General features: G+C 50.4%; 1 protein-coding gene across 2 annotated transcripts in view; it reads left to right on the top strand.

The window, feature by feature from the left end:
- The window catches only part of SYNE3 (spectrin repeat containing nuclear envelope family member 3), an 89,562-nt gene that overhangs the window by 57,344 nt on the left and 17,874 nt on the right, over nt 1-14,344 (top strand). For both annotated transcript variants that reach the window (XM_003787019.3, XM_023511542.1), the window contains exons 5-11: nt 119-280; nt 1,441-1,788; nt 5,873-6,009; nt 7,752-7,926; nt 11,682-11,864; nt 13,091-13,234; nt 14,094-14,228. In XM_003787019.3, the coding sequence (XP_003787067.1) occupies nt 119-280; nt 1,441-1,788; nt 5,873-6,009; nt 7,752-7,926; nt 11,682-11,864; nt 13,091-13,234; nt 14,094-14,228 (1,284 nt within the window). The remainder of the gene's footprint in view (nt 1-118; nt 281-1,440; nt 1,789-5,872; nt 6,010-7,751; nt 7,927-11,681; nt 11,865-13,090; nt 13,235-14,093; nt 14,229-14,344) is intronic.

Below are 14,344 nucleotides of genomic sequence, written 5' to 3'. Positions count from 1 at the left end.
ACACACACACAGAGGGAGAGAGAGAGAGAGAAAGGCAGGCTGAAGGTTTTCTGGCCTCCACGGCCAGGGGCAGACTGGGCTGGAGACCCTCATGGCTGATGGTTCTTCCCTCCCACAGGACCGGGTAGACCTGCTGGAGCAGGTGGCCGGGGAGCATGCACAGTACCAGGCAGATGTAGATGAGTTCCAGCTGTGGCTGAAGGCCGTGGTAGAGAAGGTGAATGGCTGCCTGGGGCGGAGCTGCCCCCTACCTACCCCACAGCGCCTCTCTGCACTGCAGGTAATGGTTGCTGCGTCTAGACCTGAGGGGTCTAAGGTATCTGCTGAGTGGGTGCCCCCACCATGGGTTCTATGTTATAGTTTATTAATAGGATGGTGCTGGGTGCCACAGGAGAGGCAGACATCCATGGCACACAGACTCTCAAGAGGAGAAGCGTGGAATCCAGTACAAAGTATTTGGGCCTGGGCTGCTTTAATGGAAATCTCTGAAGCCAGCAAGGCATTTGAAAACCCAGGACCACAGTGGTATGGCTTAGGCCAGTGGATCTAAAATGGGGGGGCATTTTGCACAGTCTAGAGACATTTTTATTTGTCACAACTGAGGGCAGGTGCTGCCAGTGGCCTCTGGTGGGTGGAGACTTGGGATGCTGGTGGTCATGCTGCTGTGTGCAGGACGCCCCCCGCCCCATGAAGAATCATCCAGCCAGAAGTCAGGTGTCACCCAGAGGGGAAGGAGCCTGGTGTGGCAGCAGACCTGTGGGGAGGAAGCTGGTCTCCTCTGGCCTTTCTCACTTGGTCTTAATGAGCCTGAGTCCCTCTGTAAAGTGAGTATCTTCAATAATTCAAGGACCACTTTTTAATTGTTTACACAATAGTGTGGTACCCTGTACTATTTCTTTAATATTTGCATTTAAATTGACTAGCTTCTTAAAGAACTGATGATCATTTGTTGAGAAAGAAAACATATATCACTGTCATAGTCGGAAAATCCAGCACATCCGTCCAGTCCATTCATAATCAGTAGATAATTGTATTTATTTACATAAATAAATACAATGAAACCAAATGAGACCAATAGATCCTGTCGGAATCTACAGTGTCTCCAGCTTAAGGTGCTGAGCCTAAGGCCACCTCTCTCTTCCTTAAAAAGGAAGATAGGAAATGTCAGGAAGGGTTAAATACAGAGAAGCACCAACAGAGACTTTCTCCTTGACTGGGTCAGATGAATTGAAAAAGGGGAAGGAAGGAAGTTCTCAGGTTGCCAGTCACTGCTCCAAGGCGGGCAGCCACCGGTTGGGAAGGCCCCTCTTGGGCTCTAACCCAGGCAGGGATCTAGGAATTAGTGTTCTGCACAGCATTCCCAGGTCTGCTCTGGAAAATGCAGAGCCTGCTGTTTCCCCCACATACACACTTTTTCCTGTCTACTACTCCCCCCTTCAGGAGATCTTCGAAGACTTCCCCCGGGGCAAGGAGTCTCTGAAGCGGCTGGAGGAGCAGTCCGTGGGGGTCATTCAGAACACGTCCCCTCTGGGTGCAGAGAAGATCACTGGGGAACTGGAGGAGATGAGGAAAGTCCTGGAGAAGCTGCGCGTCCTTGGGGAGGAGGAGGAGGAGAGGCTGCGGGGCTTGCTGGCATCCAGGGGAGCCTGTGAGCAGCACATCAGACGGCTGGAGGCGGAGCTGGGGGAATTCAGGGAGGGCCTGCAGAGGTTGGCCCAAGAAGGCCTGGAGCCGCCGGTGGAGGTGGAGACAGAGGATGAGCTGGTGGCCCACTGGAGACGCTACTTGGTGAGGTGCTGAGCCCCTCCACATGGCAGGCCAGGTGCTGTCTGTATCTTGGGGTGCTGCTGCTCTGAGCTTCTTGCTAGACCTTGAGCACACTCACAAGACCCACATTCTGGGTCTTTGGCATCTAAATTCCCTGAGGGGGTAATAGACAAATTGGGTGTTTATTCCCATTCTCTGGATGAGGAAACTGAGGCCTGGAGAGATTTCCTCCTGCCCCCAACAACTCCAGGGCCAAGTGGTAAGCTGGTGTGTTTAATAAGACCAGAGGAATTGGCAGCCAGGTTTGGGCCTCAGAGCCACTGGTCTTGCCCAATGGTGAGATGAGGAAAATGCTTCCTCTGTGGATGGAGAGTGTTAGGTCAAAAGGGGAAACTCTTAGTGTAGAGATGATAAGGAACAAACGTTGATGGGGGTCCTGGGGGTCCAGTAGCAAATGCCACAGTAGGAGGGCAGGGTCGGCTCCAGACCTAGACACAAAGTCCAGGCAGAGGACAGCTGCCCTTCCCTGCCCTGTGTGCACTCATGGGAGGCTTGACTTGTGGACAAAGAGTTTTGAAATAAGAATCAACAACTCTCCCCACCCCCTCTTCATTTATTATTAACTCAGTATCATGAATCCATTAAAGGAACTATCTAGAAGGAAAGTCATCCCAGATCTTACCTCCACTCTGCCATGGTTGTTCTATCGTTTTTTTCTCCCTTATAATTTTTGCCTATGTGAAAAAAATATTTTTATAGGAAGAAACCAAGTGTTTACACACTTCAGGGCTCTCTTCTCATTCAATCCTGCATCAGACAAGATTGCCCTGCGATGACCATCTCCCCACACAAAGAACTATCTCTCTTCTAGGACCTTCTGCCCCAGTATGCACTGGGGATGGGGCAGTGTGCTGGTTAAAGACAGGAACTTTAGGACCAGATGGCCTGTGTTCAAGACCTGATTTCTCTTCTTGCTAACTAATGGGGTGACATGGGAAAGCCAGAAAACATGCTCAGATAGCATCTGCCACAAACTCTGAGCTCAGAAAGTATCAGCTTTTACCATGAGCTACACATAGGATGCGGGGAACGGGGAATACTAGGAAAGCCCTGCCATGTTCCATCTCAGGGAGTTTTAGGGAAGCCACAGGTACTTGCCCACACTGGGCTGTTTCTAAAACTACCGTCCTACATGGTCTCTTTGTGTAATCTGATTCAGGTGTTACTTCAGTTATGATCAAGTCCTATCTCACCAGAAATCAATGGAAGGGAACTTCAGAGTTTATTACTAAACACTTTAGCTCTTAAACTAGCATTCATCCTGTAAAAAAAAAAAATATATATATATATATGTGTGTGTGTGTGTGTGTGTGTGTATGAGACTTTCCCTCTCCCCATTTTCTTTTTTGTAATAGAAGCAGGCAAACTTCAGGGAAAGTGTATTTTGCTAGGGCATCAGTTGAAAGAACACCTGACAAGTGTCTGTGAGGGTCATGTTCATCTCCCAAATCACTACAGCAAAGGTTTTTTATTTGCCCAGTGGGAGCTGGTCTGACAGCCTGTGTGGAGAAGGAAACTGAAACAGGAGATGTTAGACAACTTTCCTGTGTTTATACACCCTGCAGGGGAGGCAAGGATTTGTACTTAAACCCAACCAGTCTGACCCAAAGGCACATCTTTTTTTTTTTTTTTAGTTTTTGATTTTTTATAATTAATTAATTTTTTTGTTTTTTTAGAGACAGGGTCTTGTTTTGTCACCCAAACTGGAGTCAAGTGGCATTAACTTAGTTCACTGTAACCTCAAATTCCTGGGCTCAAGTAGTCCACCTGCTTCAACCTCCAGAGTGGTTGAGACTACAGGAACCACCACCATGCCTGGTTAATTTTTGAATATATATTTTTTGTAGAAACGGAGTCTCACTTTCTTGCCCACGCTGGTCTCAAACTCCTGGTCTGAAGCAATCCTCGTGCCTTGGTCTCTCAAAGTGCTGGAACAGGCATGAGCCATTGTACCCAGCCAAGAGGACATGTCACTCTGTCAACTCAGGCTCCCAGTTTTAGAAAATTAACAATGAAAGAGACAGGAATGTGGGCACCAGTGATCATCAGGCTGTGACCACTGCTGACCTTTCCACCTTCCTCATAGAGAAGGGGCCAGGAGTGATTTGTGATGTCCCTCTGCTGACCAGGGCAGGACTGTCACCCATTTCAGGGAGACTTTGAGCAGCTGAGGTTGAAATCAAGGTGGTATTGTGGCTGATCCAGTTGGGTCAGGAAATACAGTTACCTAGCAGGGCTCACCTTCTTAGGCCCCCAGGCAGTTGGCAAACTGAAAATGGCATTATATATACGTCTATGGCATGTGCCTAGGAAGACAAGGAAGCTGAAGGGAGAGACGGCAGACAACCTGCCTGTGGTTTCACAAGCAGGGAAGCTGAGCCTCAGGGGGGTCATGCGATAGTCCGGCAGAGTGGCTCATGCCTGTAATCCTAGCACTTTGGGAGGCTGAGGTGGGTGGATTGCCTCTGAGCTCAGGAGTTCAAGAGCAGCCTGAGCAAGAGTGAGACTCATCTCTACTAAAAAAAAAAAAAAAAATAGAAAAGCTAACCAGGCGTTGTGGCGGATGCCTGTAGTCCTAGCTACTCAGGATGCTAAGGCAAGAGGATCACTGGAACGCAGGAGTTTGAGGTTGCCTTGAGCTGTGATGATGCCCGGGCACTCTACCCAGGGTGGCAGAGTGAGACTTTGTCTCAAAAAAAAGGGGGTGGGAGGGGTCGTGGTTATCCAGGTCACCAAGCCACAGGGCAGCCTCCTTCTTGCTGTGGCTCTTTCAGGACTGAGGGCCTCAGGTCAGTGTTTGGCCTTCCTGTGGTCTGGGCAGGCCCCTCTCCAGAGGCAGCACACGGCCCTGCTGGCCCTACCTGGGCAGAATCCCTGCTCTCCGGATACTGCCGTGCAGGGCTTCTTCATGAATGGTTTATAAGCTGCCTGTTCATACCGACAGATTGAGTTTGATCTTCTTTGAACTCTTTCATAGACGTCATTACATTTGCTAAGTAATTGAATAGCGGAAGGAACATCTTTGAGGATGAACAGGGCTGGTGGCCAGATTCCTGCTGCCTACGTGGCATCCCTTGCTGTCTCGGCGATGCCTCAAGTCCCTCCATTTGAGGCTTAGTACTCTGATCCCTGTTCATCCCAGGTCACCCCAGGCTAAGCTGAGAGGGACTGGGCAGAGGCTGGCATTGTCCAGAAAGGCAGAAGCACAGGCTGCCTGCTCAGGCTCCCGGGGGGCCCCATGGCACCCCTCTCTGTACCAACTGCCTTGTCACTACCACACAGCCCACCTGGTTGGCAAGCGTGGCCCCATTTCATTGATAAGGGAACAGCCCAAAGTCACACAGCTAGGAAAAGGTAGAGGTGGGTTTCCAGGCCAGCTCTGTGTGGTGTCAAAACCCATGCTCTCCCCAGCCTGCCTCCCAGCAAGGGGCCGGTCAAGGTCAAACTCCAAACTTGTCAGGGGAGCGGGAAAAGACTGTATCTGAAGTCTCTGAACACAGTGGAGTGAAGCAGTTTGGGAATAGTCAGTGCAGATATCTTCCAGGTCTGCCAAGAATAACAGCAGGGCTCACAGGGCACCTTTAGCTGCATGCAAAGGCCCAGCTGTGATGTCAGGCCCACCAATTAGGGGCACTGCAACCCCCAGAAAACTCATAGCCTGAGTTTCCTTGTGAATACCATGTGGACCTGGAGACTAACCTCCTAGGATTGCGAAGCTTAAATGAATGGGTCACCTGCAGCACTCAGCATTAGAAGTCAATGTTATTTGTATTAGTAGGCACTGGTGTTCCTCATGGCAATGCTGGGAGGTCAGCGGTGAGTAAGAGCAAAACTGTAGCTCAGTGACAGGAAAGGCTCCAGGTCACCAGGAGTGGGAGGCAGGAGAGCAGGGAGTGGGCTGAGGGTGGGGCCCCCACTCCCTGCCCTTGGTGACAATGTTCTCTCCCCTGGGCCCACCCTACTGGCCACACTCACCCGTCTGTACGCACTCCCATCCCACTGAGGACCCTCACCCTGTCCCTGGGTGTTATTCCATGTGCTATAGGCAACTCGGGCGGCGCTGGCCTCAGAGGAGCCCCGGGTGGACTGGCTGCAGGCACAGCTGAAGGAGGTCATCGTCTTCCCCCATGACCTGCAGCCACTCTCCGACAGCGTGGTCGCTGCCATCCAGGAGTATCAGAGGTACGTGGGAGGGCCGAGGCAGGTGAGACTCAGGACATGCTCGGACCACATTTCCCCCATCTCTGGAACACGGGCTTGCTTTCTCTTGTAGCCTGATGACTCTTTACAAGTTCTTGCACCTCTCAGCCACTGGCAATCACGGGATCTCACACACTACTCTCTGTGCCTGCTTTGCATTTTGCTCCTGGACAGAGGCTTGAACTTTGCTTTTGTCCATGAGAGGCACGTTTCACCCATTTCTATCTCATCTCCTTATGCAGTTCACCGTTGGGAGGGGTAGTAGTGCAAAGGGAGGGCTTTTCAGTAGACAAACCCCATTCCCTTGCCCTCTGTGCAACACTGGGCTGTCCGCAGATTGGCTTCCGCCTACCCCTCAGCCTGAAGCGCACGTACAGCAGGACCCTTGGTTTCTTAGCTCAGCAAACAGCAGCAGTTCAAACAGCCTCTGATGTGGAAATGAGCGAAGCGTAGGTTTAGGATCGGTAACTGTTTCCGCTATGTGGTTCTCAGAGGTGTTTGAATACAGTACAACTGTCCGGGTAGCTGTAGGCAGCTCATGCCTCTGCCTGACACAGGGGGCCCTTCAGAACAAACAGAGGGAGTTCCCGCCTTTGCTGTGAGTCGTTCACCCTCCACAGCTGTGTTCAGGCCCCTCATCTGTAAAACTGGGACAGTGGCCTCAGTCCCCTGCAGGACACAGCTGGGAGTGGGAGGTTGGATTTCCTGTGTACAAAGCAAGTGGTGGGATGGAGTGGAAGGCTCATTCTCTGCCTCTGTTTTCTTTGGTGCTGGTTATCTAGGACTGGGTGCTGGACATTTGGAAAATTATTTTGTAGAAATTAGATAGGCCTAATTAGATAGGCATTATGACAGTATTTTACTCAAAGAAGACTTCATTTTTTTGCCCAGTACCTGGAGGCAGGCAGGACCCATCTAGAGTCTCCAGAATTATTCTTCAAGGCTTGTGACTGCCCCGGTCATGAGGCTGGGCTGTCAGTCTGTTTGCGGACTGTCCTGCTTGCAGTGCACTTTTACCCTGAGGACATGGACCTTTGAGGTCGTCCCAGCTTAATGTGAGGTGCAGTTGTCAGAATCTGCCACCTCTGCTGGGTCCTTTCCCTGAGAGGCTGCCCAGACCCAGCTCAGTTTTGCAGCTCCTTTTCCAGGTTGACAAATGCCTTCAGGAGCGACGTAGCTTCAGATGTTAGAGCCACATTTCTGTTATTTATTAATTTTAAAATTTTGATCAAGCATTTTGCTTGTTTATTTTTGTCCTCAATGAGAGGACCAGTCTGCATTAACTAGTCTATTACTGGAAGTCTTCATCTGTTTTCTCATCTACTACTTTCACCAGAGATTATGAGAGGGGTATTGCATTGCCCATTTTATGGATGAGAACACAGAGGCTCACTGCTGTTAAGCCGTTTAAGGTCACACAGCTGCTTTGTCTGAGTCCAGACACCTGGTCCGAAGCAGAGGGCTCTCATGTATGTGATTTACGCAGGTGCCTACAGGCCCCAGGGAGCCCCAGTGTCTGTCCTCAGGAGGGCCCGAGGCAGCTTTTCGTATTGATCTTCCATCTCTATCTTGAGTCTGTTGCCGCAGATGCTTCAGACAGTGGGATAGGAGCGATCAGCGCTAATTGAGCCTCTGGGTCCAACAGAGGGCTCACCCTGGCCTGAGCCCATTCTCTCTCCTCTCTCCTCTCTCGGCTTCTCCCCTCCTACGTTTGGTCTTCACAGTCTGAAGGGGAAGAGTACCAGGCTGCGCAATGCCGCAGGGACAGAGCTATGGCAGCGTTTCCAGCGGCCTCTGCAGGATGTACAGCTATGGAAGGCCCTGGCCCAGCGGCTCCTGGAGGTGACCACCAGCCTGCCAGACCTGCCTTCCCTCCATACCTTCTTGCCCCAGATCGAGGTAACTGGGGTCCTGCTGGGAGGGCTGACCAGTATGGCTGGGGGTGGGCCACTGGCCAGGTGTGGTACTTTCAGCCACCCTCCCAGGGAAAGACATCTGGGAGGAGCAAATGGCAGCATGTCTGGGAAGTTCTAAGTATACAAGAAGTGTCAGTGCTTGTCTGTTTGCAGTGACCAAGGCCATCTTCTTGGCTCCTGAGTAGAAGGTGAAGCCTGCTGCCTCATGTGACCCCACACAGGCTCTCCCCCACCCATAGGCACCTCCCCTTCCATGGCGACCCTGCTATAGGCAGTCCGCTGGGAAGCATTAGCAGTGCCAGAGGGGGCAGTGTATCAGGTCCTTACCTTTGCTGTGGCCACAGAGAACCAGAAATCTGACACCAGTGGCTTCAAACACAGCGATGTTCAGGCAGCCTGGGGCCAACTTAACACCTCTGCCATGTACCATGACCACAGGCCCTGTGTAGCTCTAAGCCAGGTCTCCCTTCATGGCCCCAGGATGGCTGCTGCTACTCCCTACATACAGCACCCCATGAATACCACATATACACACAGGGGCGCTCTTCATGGCCATGTCCGCCCTTCAGCAGGGAGACAACCCTTCTCAGAGGACTGGCATACATCCCTCGACTGCTGGTCAGTCAAGGTCATGTGATGACACCTGGACCAAGCACCAGCTGAGGAGGGTGGGGTTGGGTGATGTCTTGTATCAATTACATTCATCGCTCTGGCACTGGGCACTTTGCCACGCAAACAGAACCCTGGTGTGGGAAAAAGAGGAGGTCTGTGTAATGAGCAGCTGACAGTGGCTGGCACAATGCCTGTCACCACGGTGGCTCCAATATGCCCATACATACTGCCTGTGTTATGGAGCTCCAAAATCCATAAAAAGCTCTTATGTCTAGAGATTTTTTTTTTTTTTTTTTTGCAATTTTTGGCCAGGGCTGGGTTTGAACCCACCAGCTCTGGCATATGGGGCCAATGTCCTACTCCTCTGAGCCACAGGTGCCACCCCGTGTCTAGAGATTTTTAAACACAAGAGTAGAAAGAGATGCAAACGTGTCAGGTGTAAGCCCTTGTTTTAGATTAATTTTTATTCTGATTAGGAAAGGCCTCCCTACTCAGAGAGTGAAAAGATGTGTGAAGAAGAAAAAGAAAGCTCCCATAATGTTCTTTTTGTTTGTTTTTGTTTTTGAGACAGAGTCTCACTATGTTGCCCTCAGTAGAGTGCCGTTGCGTCACAGCAACCTCCAATTCTTGGGCTTAAGCAATTCTCTTGCCTCAGCCTGCCAAGTAGCTGGGACTACAGGCGCCTGCCACAACACCCAGCTATTTTTTTGTTGTAGTTGTCATTGTTATTTAGCAGGCCCAAGTTGGATTCAAACCTGCCAGCCCTGGTTTTTGTGGCCGGCGCCCTAACCACTGAGTACAGGTGCCGAGTCTCCCATAATATTCTGAGCCATAGGGCCACTGTTGGCATGTTGGGCACTCTCTTCATCACTTTTTTGTCTGACTTGGTAATATGAGGAGAACCAGTCACCAGCACTGGACCCTGTTCCTCCTGCATAAACTACACCAGCAAAGACCCATGCCTGCTTTTTGGAGTGTCTACCCTGTGATTTTCCATTTGGGGCTCATGTTGGAATAAGGATATATTTTCTCTCTCCATAGTTTGTAAACTGGGGTATAGCCCTTCTTTCCAAGGGTCCGCTGGGCCCCTTCCCCTCCATGCTCCAAAGGATGATGATCCATCTTTCTGAGGCACTCCTCAGGGCTCCCCAAAGTGGACTTCATATGTGCCACAAACCTCAATTTTAGGTCAGAAAATCCCAACCTACTTTTTATATGTGATAAAATCCATCTAGGCATTTCCATGAGGTATGGTGACCAACAGACAGAAGATTTTTTTTTTTTCGAGACAGAGCCTCAAGCTGTCACCCTGGGTAGAGTGCTATGGCATCACAGCTCATAGCAACCTCCAACTCCTGGGCTCAAGCGAGTCTCCTGTCTCAGCCTCCCAAGTAGCTGAGACCACAGGCGCCTACCACAGTGCCCGGCTATTTTTGGTTGTAGCCGTCATTGTTGTTTGGCGGGCCCGGGCTGGATTCAAACCTGCCACTTTAGGTGTATGTGGCTGGCTCCTTAGCTACTTGAGCCACAGATGCCGAGACCAGACAGAAGATTTAATGAATTAATTATAATTTCTGTGCTTTTCAGATCATGTTATAGAGTTGTTTATTCTTATATTTTCGCTCCATGCATTTGAGGTTTTTCTCAGCATAATTTAAAATTGTTCAAATAAAAGTGACAACATTATGGTATAACATTTCATTTTGGAGCATGCCATAATTCGATGGAGCCACAGTTAGAGGTTTGGGTGGCTTCTCATTTTTCACTGCTGTAATTAATGTAGGTTGGATGTCTAGGTATACATATTTTGGTTTCCATTTCTACCATTTTCCTCCTCATTTTGCAGGTGAGGGATTGGAGCCAGGGAGCCTATTTTACAAAAGAGGTAACTCAGGTTCAGAACTGCCCAAGGCCTCCCAGCCAGGACATAATCCAAACTCACAATTGCAACTTTCCGGACTAACTTCTTAATCCTCATCATACTGTGTCTGGGCTTGGTGAAAAGGGGATGAAGGTGACTTCCCTCCAGGGAGAGGCTCGATGTCCTTGTGACTGGCACAGCCAAATGCTTTCACGTGCAGGTCACACCAGAATAGCTGCGTCAGCCATGGTTACATAGCCTCCTCCAAGACAGCATTTGATTCCTCAACTAGGAATTTTCACTGCTGCCTTGAACTCCCACAGCAGTAGGTCAGACTTTGCTTAGGAAAATGATCATTCTCTGTCTGGATGGACATTACTTGCCTGAGCTAAAATCTTAGTTCTTCCTCTCTCAGTCCCATGCCCACCTAAGTGTCTTACGTCTGAGAGTGAGTTCTAAGTAACATCAGGTATAAAACAGAAGGGCTCTTGCTAGTTGAAGACAAATCTCTAGAATCCCTGATCCTTGGCTAGAGAAGCCAGAAGTGCTAAGCTAATGCAGCTTGGTTCAGGCTGTAGGGTTGCCGGGCTTTGGGGCACACACAGTGAGTGTGGGCTGGGAACAAGGTCAGGGCAGGCTTCCTGAAGGAGGGCAGAGTTCAGGCTGCGTGAGATCCAGCTGCCATTATATGAGGCTTCTGATTCACTTTGGGTCCCCTCTTTGTCTGGCAAGCTCCCACATATCACCCTTAGCAGCACTCTGTTGAGGGGCCACCCCTTCTGGGAAGTCTTCCCAGGTTCCTCCTGATCATGCTCCCCAGGCCCTTAACCCCCTTCAGAATGTCCAAAACACTGCTGGGGGGCAGGGCATGGTTGTCAGTGATGGGGTGGTCACCAAATAGAAGATCTAACTGGTTAGGTCTGGGTTCACCTGCAATGTGGAGGGTCAATTCTGGGGGGCTGACTGCAAGGCTGAGGGTGTGCCATAGCCGCAGCAGTGGCGACGGAGAGGTGTCAGCTTTTTGAGACATGTAGGAGGTGGATACTTGTACCAAGATGAATGTGGGGGGTGAGAGAGGAACAAAAGTTGGCCTTGACATTCAGGATCTGCCCAGCGCATTCCTGCCAGCTCATGTTTCTGTTTAGGTTTGCTGTTCCTCGGACACCAGCACAAAGGTGCAGCTTCCTGAGAAGTTGCAGCCAGAACAGGTGTGCTGCTGGCTCCGCTCCCGAGCTCTGTGGTTAATGGAGGCCTTGTCTCCACAGGCAGCCCTGACGGAAAGCGCCCGCCTGAGAGAGCCGCTGACAATGCTGCAGCTGAAGAGAGAGCTGCTGGTCAGCGTCTTTGGCCAGGAGAGAGCCACAGCTCTCCTGGAGCAGTTGGCAAGTTCCGTGAGGGACAGAGACCTGCTGCATAACAGTCTTCTGCAGAGGAAAAGCAAACTGCAGGTGGGCGTCACTGGGCATCTGCTCAGGACTCGGGCCTGGCACGGGTCTGGGGCCACCCTTCCAGGAAGGCGGGCACCTTGTGTTCTGATCTCAGCTCCGCCACTTGCTTCAGGCTCCTCATGTATCAACTGGGTAGGATTCTTGTGTGGTCCCTCTAACTGATTCTCTGCTCACCTGTCTGCCTTCCAACCCTCTCTGCCTCGTGGTTGGACTGAAGCAAGCCCAGTTTTCTGCAGAAAGCTGGGGGACAGTCACATAAGAAAATGCAGATAAAAGTACTTGTAAACTTTCAGCCACCAAAGAGCTGGAAGCTAGCGTTATCAGTGACGTAGTTCTAAATGACTACCTGAAGTCAAAGACATGGCAGGCATGACATGTTGTGAGCAGCTTATTGTTTTATGTAACCAATGTCTGCTGAGTCTAATGGTGATGACAGTAATAGCTCTGATCTACAGACATGGATTATGGGCCAGGAACTCATTAAGAGCTTCAAATCATCACTCTTATCCAAGTAAGAAAACTATGAGGAAAGTGGTCTCACTTTCCCTGTTTTATACATGAAGAAACTGAGGCAGGATGGTCAAGGAAGTAACTCCTGGTCTATGGGTGGCAGAGGCAGACTCCGCTCTCGAGCTCAGCTCCTGTGCCCTGTTGCCACATCAGCAGGTACAGTTCTAGGAACTGGGGGCATGAAGAAAGCCAAGGTCTTTACCCTTAAATGCTCCCAGTCTGGTGGTGAGGGCAAATACATAGGCAATTTCCAGGCGGCATCACAGTGCTATTCCAGAGCAAGGGTTTGAGAAGTGTGTCTGGGAAGGGCCAGATGGTGACGGTTTTGGTGTTGGCAGGGCAGGTGGTCTCTGCTGCAGCTACTCATCTCTGGCCCTGGGCCATGAAAGCAGCTGTAAATGAATGGGTGTGGCTGCGTTCCAGTGAAACTTTATTCACAAAAACAGGCCTCTGATGGGATTTGATTGGTGGGTGGAAGGATGTAGCTTACCAGCCCCTGTTCTAGAGGGATGTGGTCTAAGTGTTATGTGAGGATTCTATGGTGGCTCTAAGGAGAGGCAGCCAACCCCATCAGGATTTTGTGAAGGCTCCATAGAGTAAGTGGCACCGGAGTCAGTATGAGCTGTCCAAGACTGGCTGTAAGGGTCAGGACTTCCAACGACATGCCTGTGAGGAAAGCTTCTAATGTACATGCTGCCCGGTCTGTGTCTCTGCAGAGCTTGCTTGCTCAACACAAAGACTTTGGAGCTGCTTTCAAGCCCTTGCAGGAGAAGCTCTTGGACCTCCAGGTCAGGGTCCAAGCTGAGCATGGGCTGCAGCGGGACCTTCCTGGGAAACAGGCCCAGCTCTCGGGGTTGCAGGTAAGGGTTTGTGAGGCCCGAGTCACCCCTGCCCAGGTGCTCAGCTGTACCTGGAAACATCCCCTTCCTCTAGCAGTAACCAGCAAAGCAGCAGCTGGCTTGAGCCAGGGATTTGGACTCTGCCTTGAGATCTGACCTTTCATCTCAACAGAATCTCCGCCTATTTATCTGATGGTTCCTGGCCTCAATTTACTAATTCTTGAGCCTGACAAAATGATAAGCTGTCTCTTTGCTTACTCCTCAGTTCCAAAGTGTAACACTGGCATTTGTTTTTAAAATTTCTCTGCTATTAATTATTCCTAGTGAGTCCAGAGACTTTCAGTTAAACCAATTTGGTGAAGAATAAATGTTTTAAAACACTTGTGGACTGTAAGTAGGCTGGTCACTGGTGATTGCTGGCTGGATTAGGGGCTTGCCAGTTTTTAAAATGCGTGTGATGCACATTTATCTCTTTAAAACTCAAGCACAGCTCATACATAAATTGAGAGTGTTCTTAGAAAGATGTTAAAGATGGTGAATTTGGGGCAACACAATTGGGATAGTCTTCTTTATAACAAGAAGACAAGTACCAGTCCAGCTGTGAGTAGTTTGTCCCTGAGATGCAGTCTATTCTGTAGCAGAGTTTATTTTCATGGTGTCCTGGGATATTTTTGTCTGATTTTGAAAAAAAATCTCCATTGCTAAGAGGGGGCCCATCAGACCAGCCATGTGGTGTGGTCACTGGGGTGGGGGAGCCCTGGCCCCCTGGGGAAATCTCTCTCCCTACCCCCAGGCTGTCCTACCCAGAGGCCCCACCCTGATCAGCCCCCAATATGGAAGAGCAAAAAAGACAGCCCACCCCTTCCTCTCTCTTCTGCAGGGACTACGGGAAGAGGGGCTGGACCTGGGGGTACAGGTGGAGGCTCTGAAGCCTCTCATCCAGGGGAATCCCACCCACCAGAACAAAATGGACCAGCTTTGCTCTGACTACCAGGCTCTGCAGAGGTCTCTGGAGGTAAGGGGCAGCAGGAGGCTTCATGCTGCGGCAGGGATCAGGCTCCTGGGAGCCTACACCCTTAGAGTCTTTCTCCCTCTTTCCTTCTTCACTCCATCCAACCTGTTTTTTTTTTT

The sequence above is a fragment of the Otolemur garnettii genome, unplaced genomic scaffold (assembly GCF_000181295.1).
Source record: "Otolemur garnettii isolate 467f Iridium unplaced genomic scaffold, OtoGar3 scaffold00020, whole genome shotgun sequence".
Taxonomy (NCBI): Eukaryota; Metazoa; Chordata; class Mammalia; order Primates; family Galagidae; genus Otolemur; species Otolemur garnettii.
The sequence above is the reverse complement of the archived record's forward strand: the minus strand, read 5'-3'. Positions and strand labels throughout refer to the sequence as shown.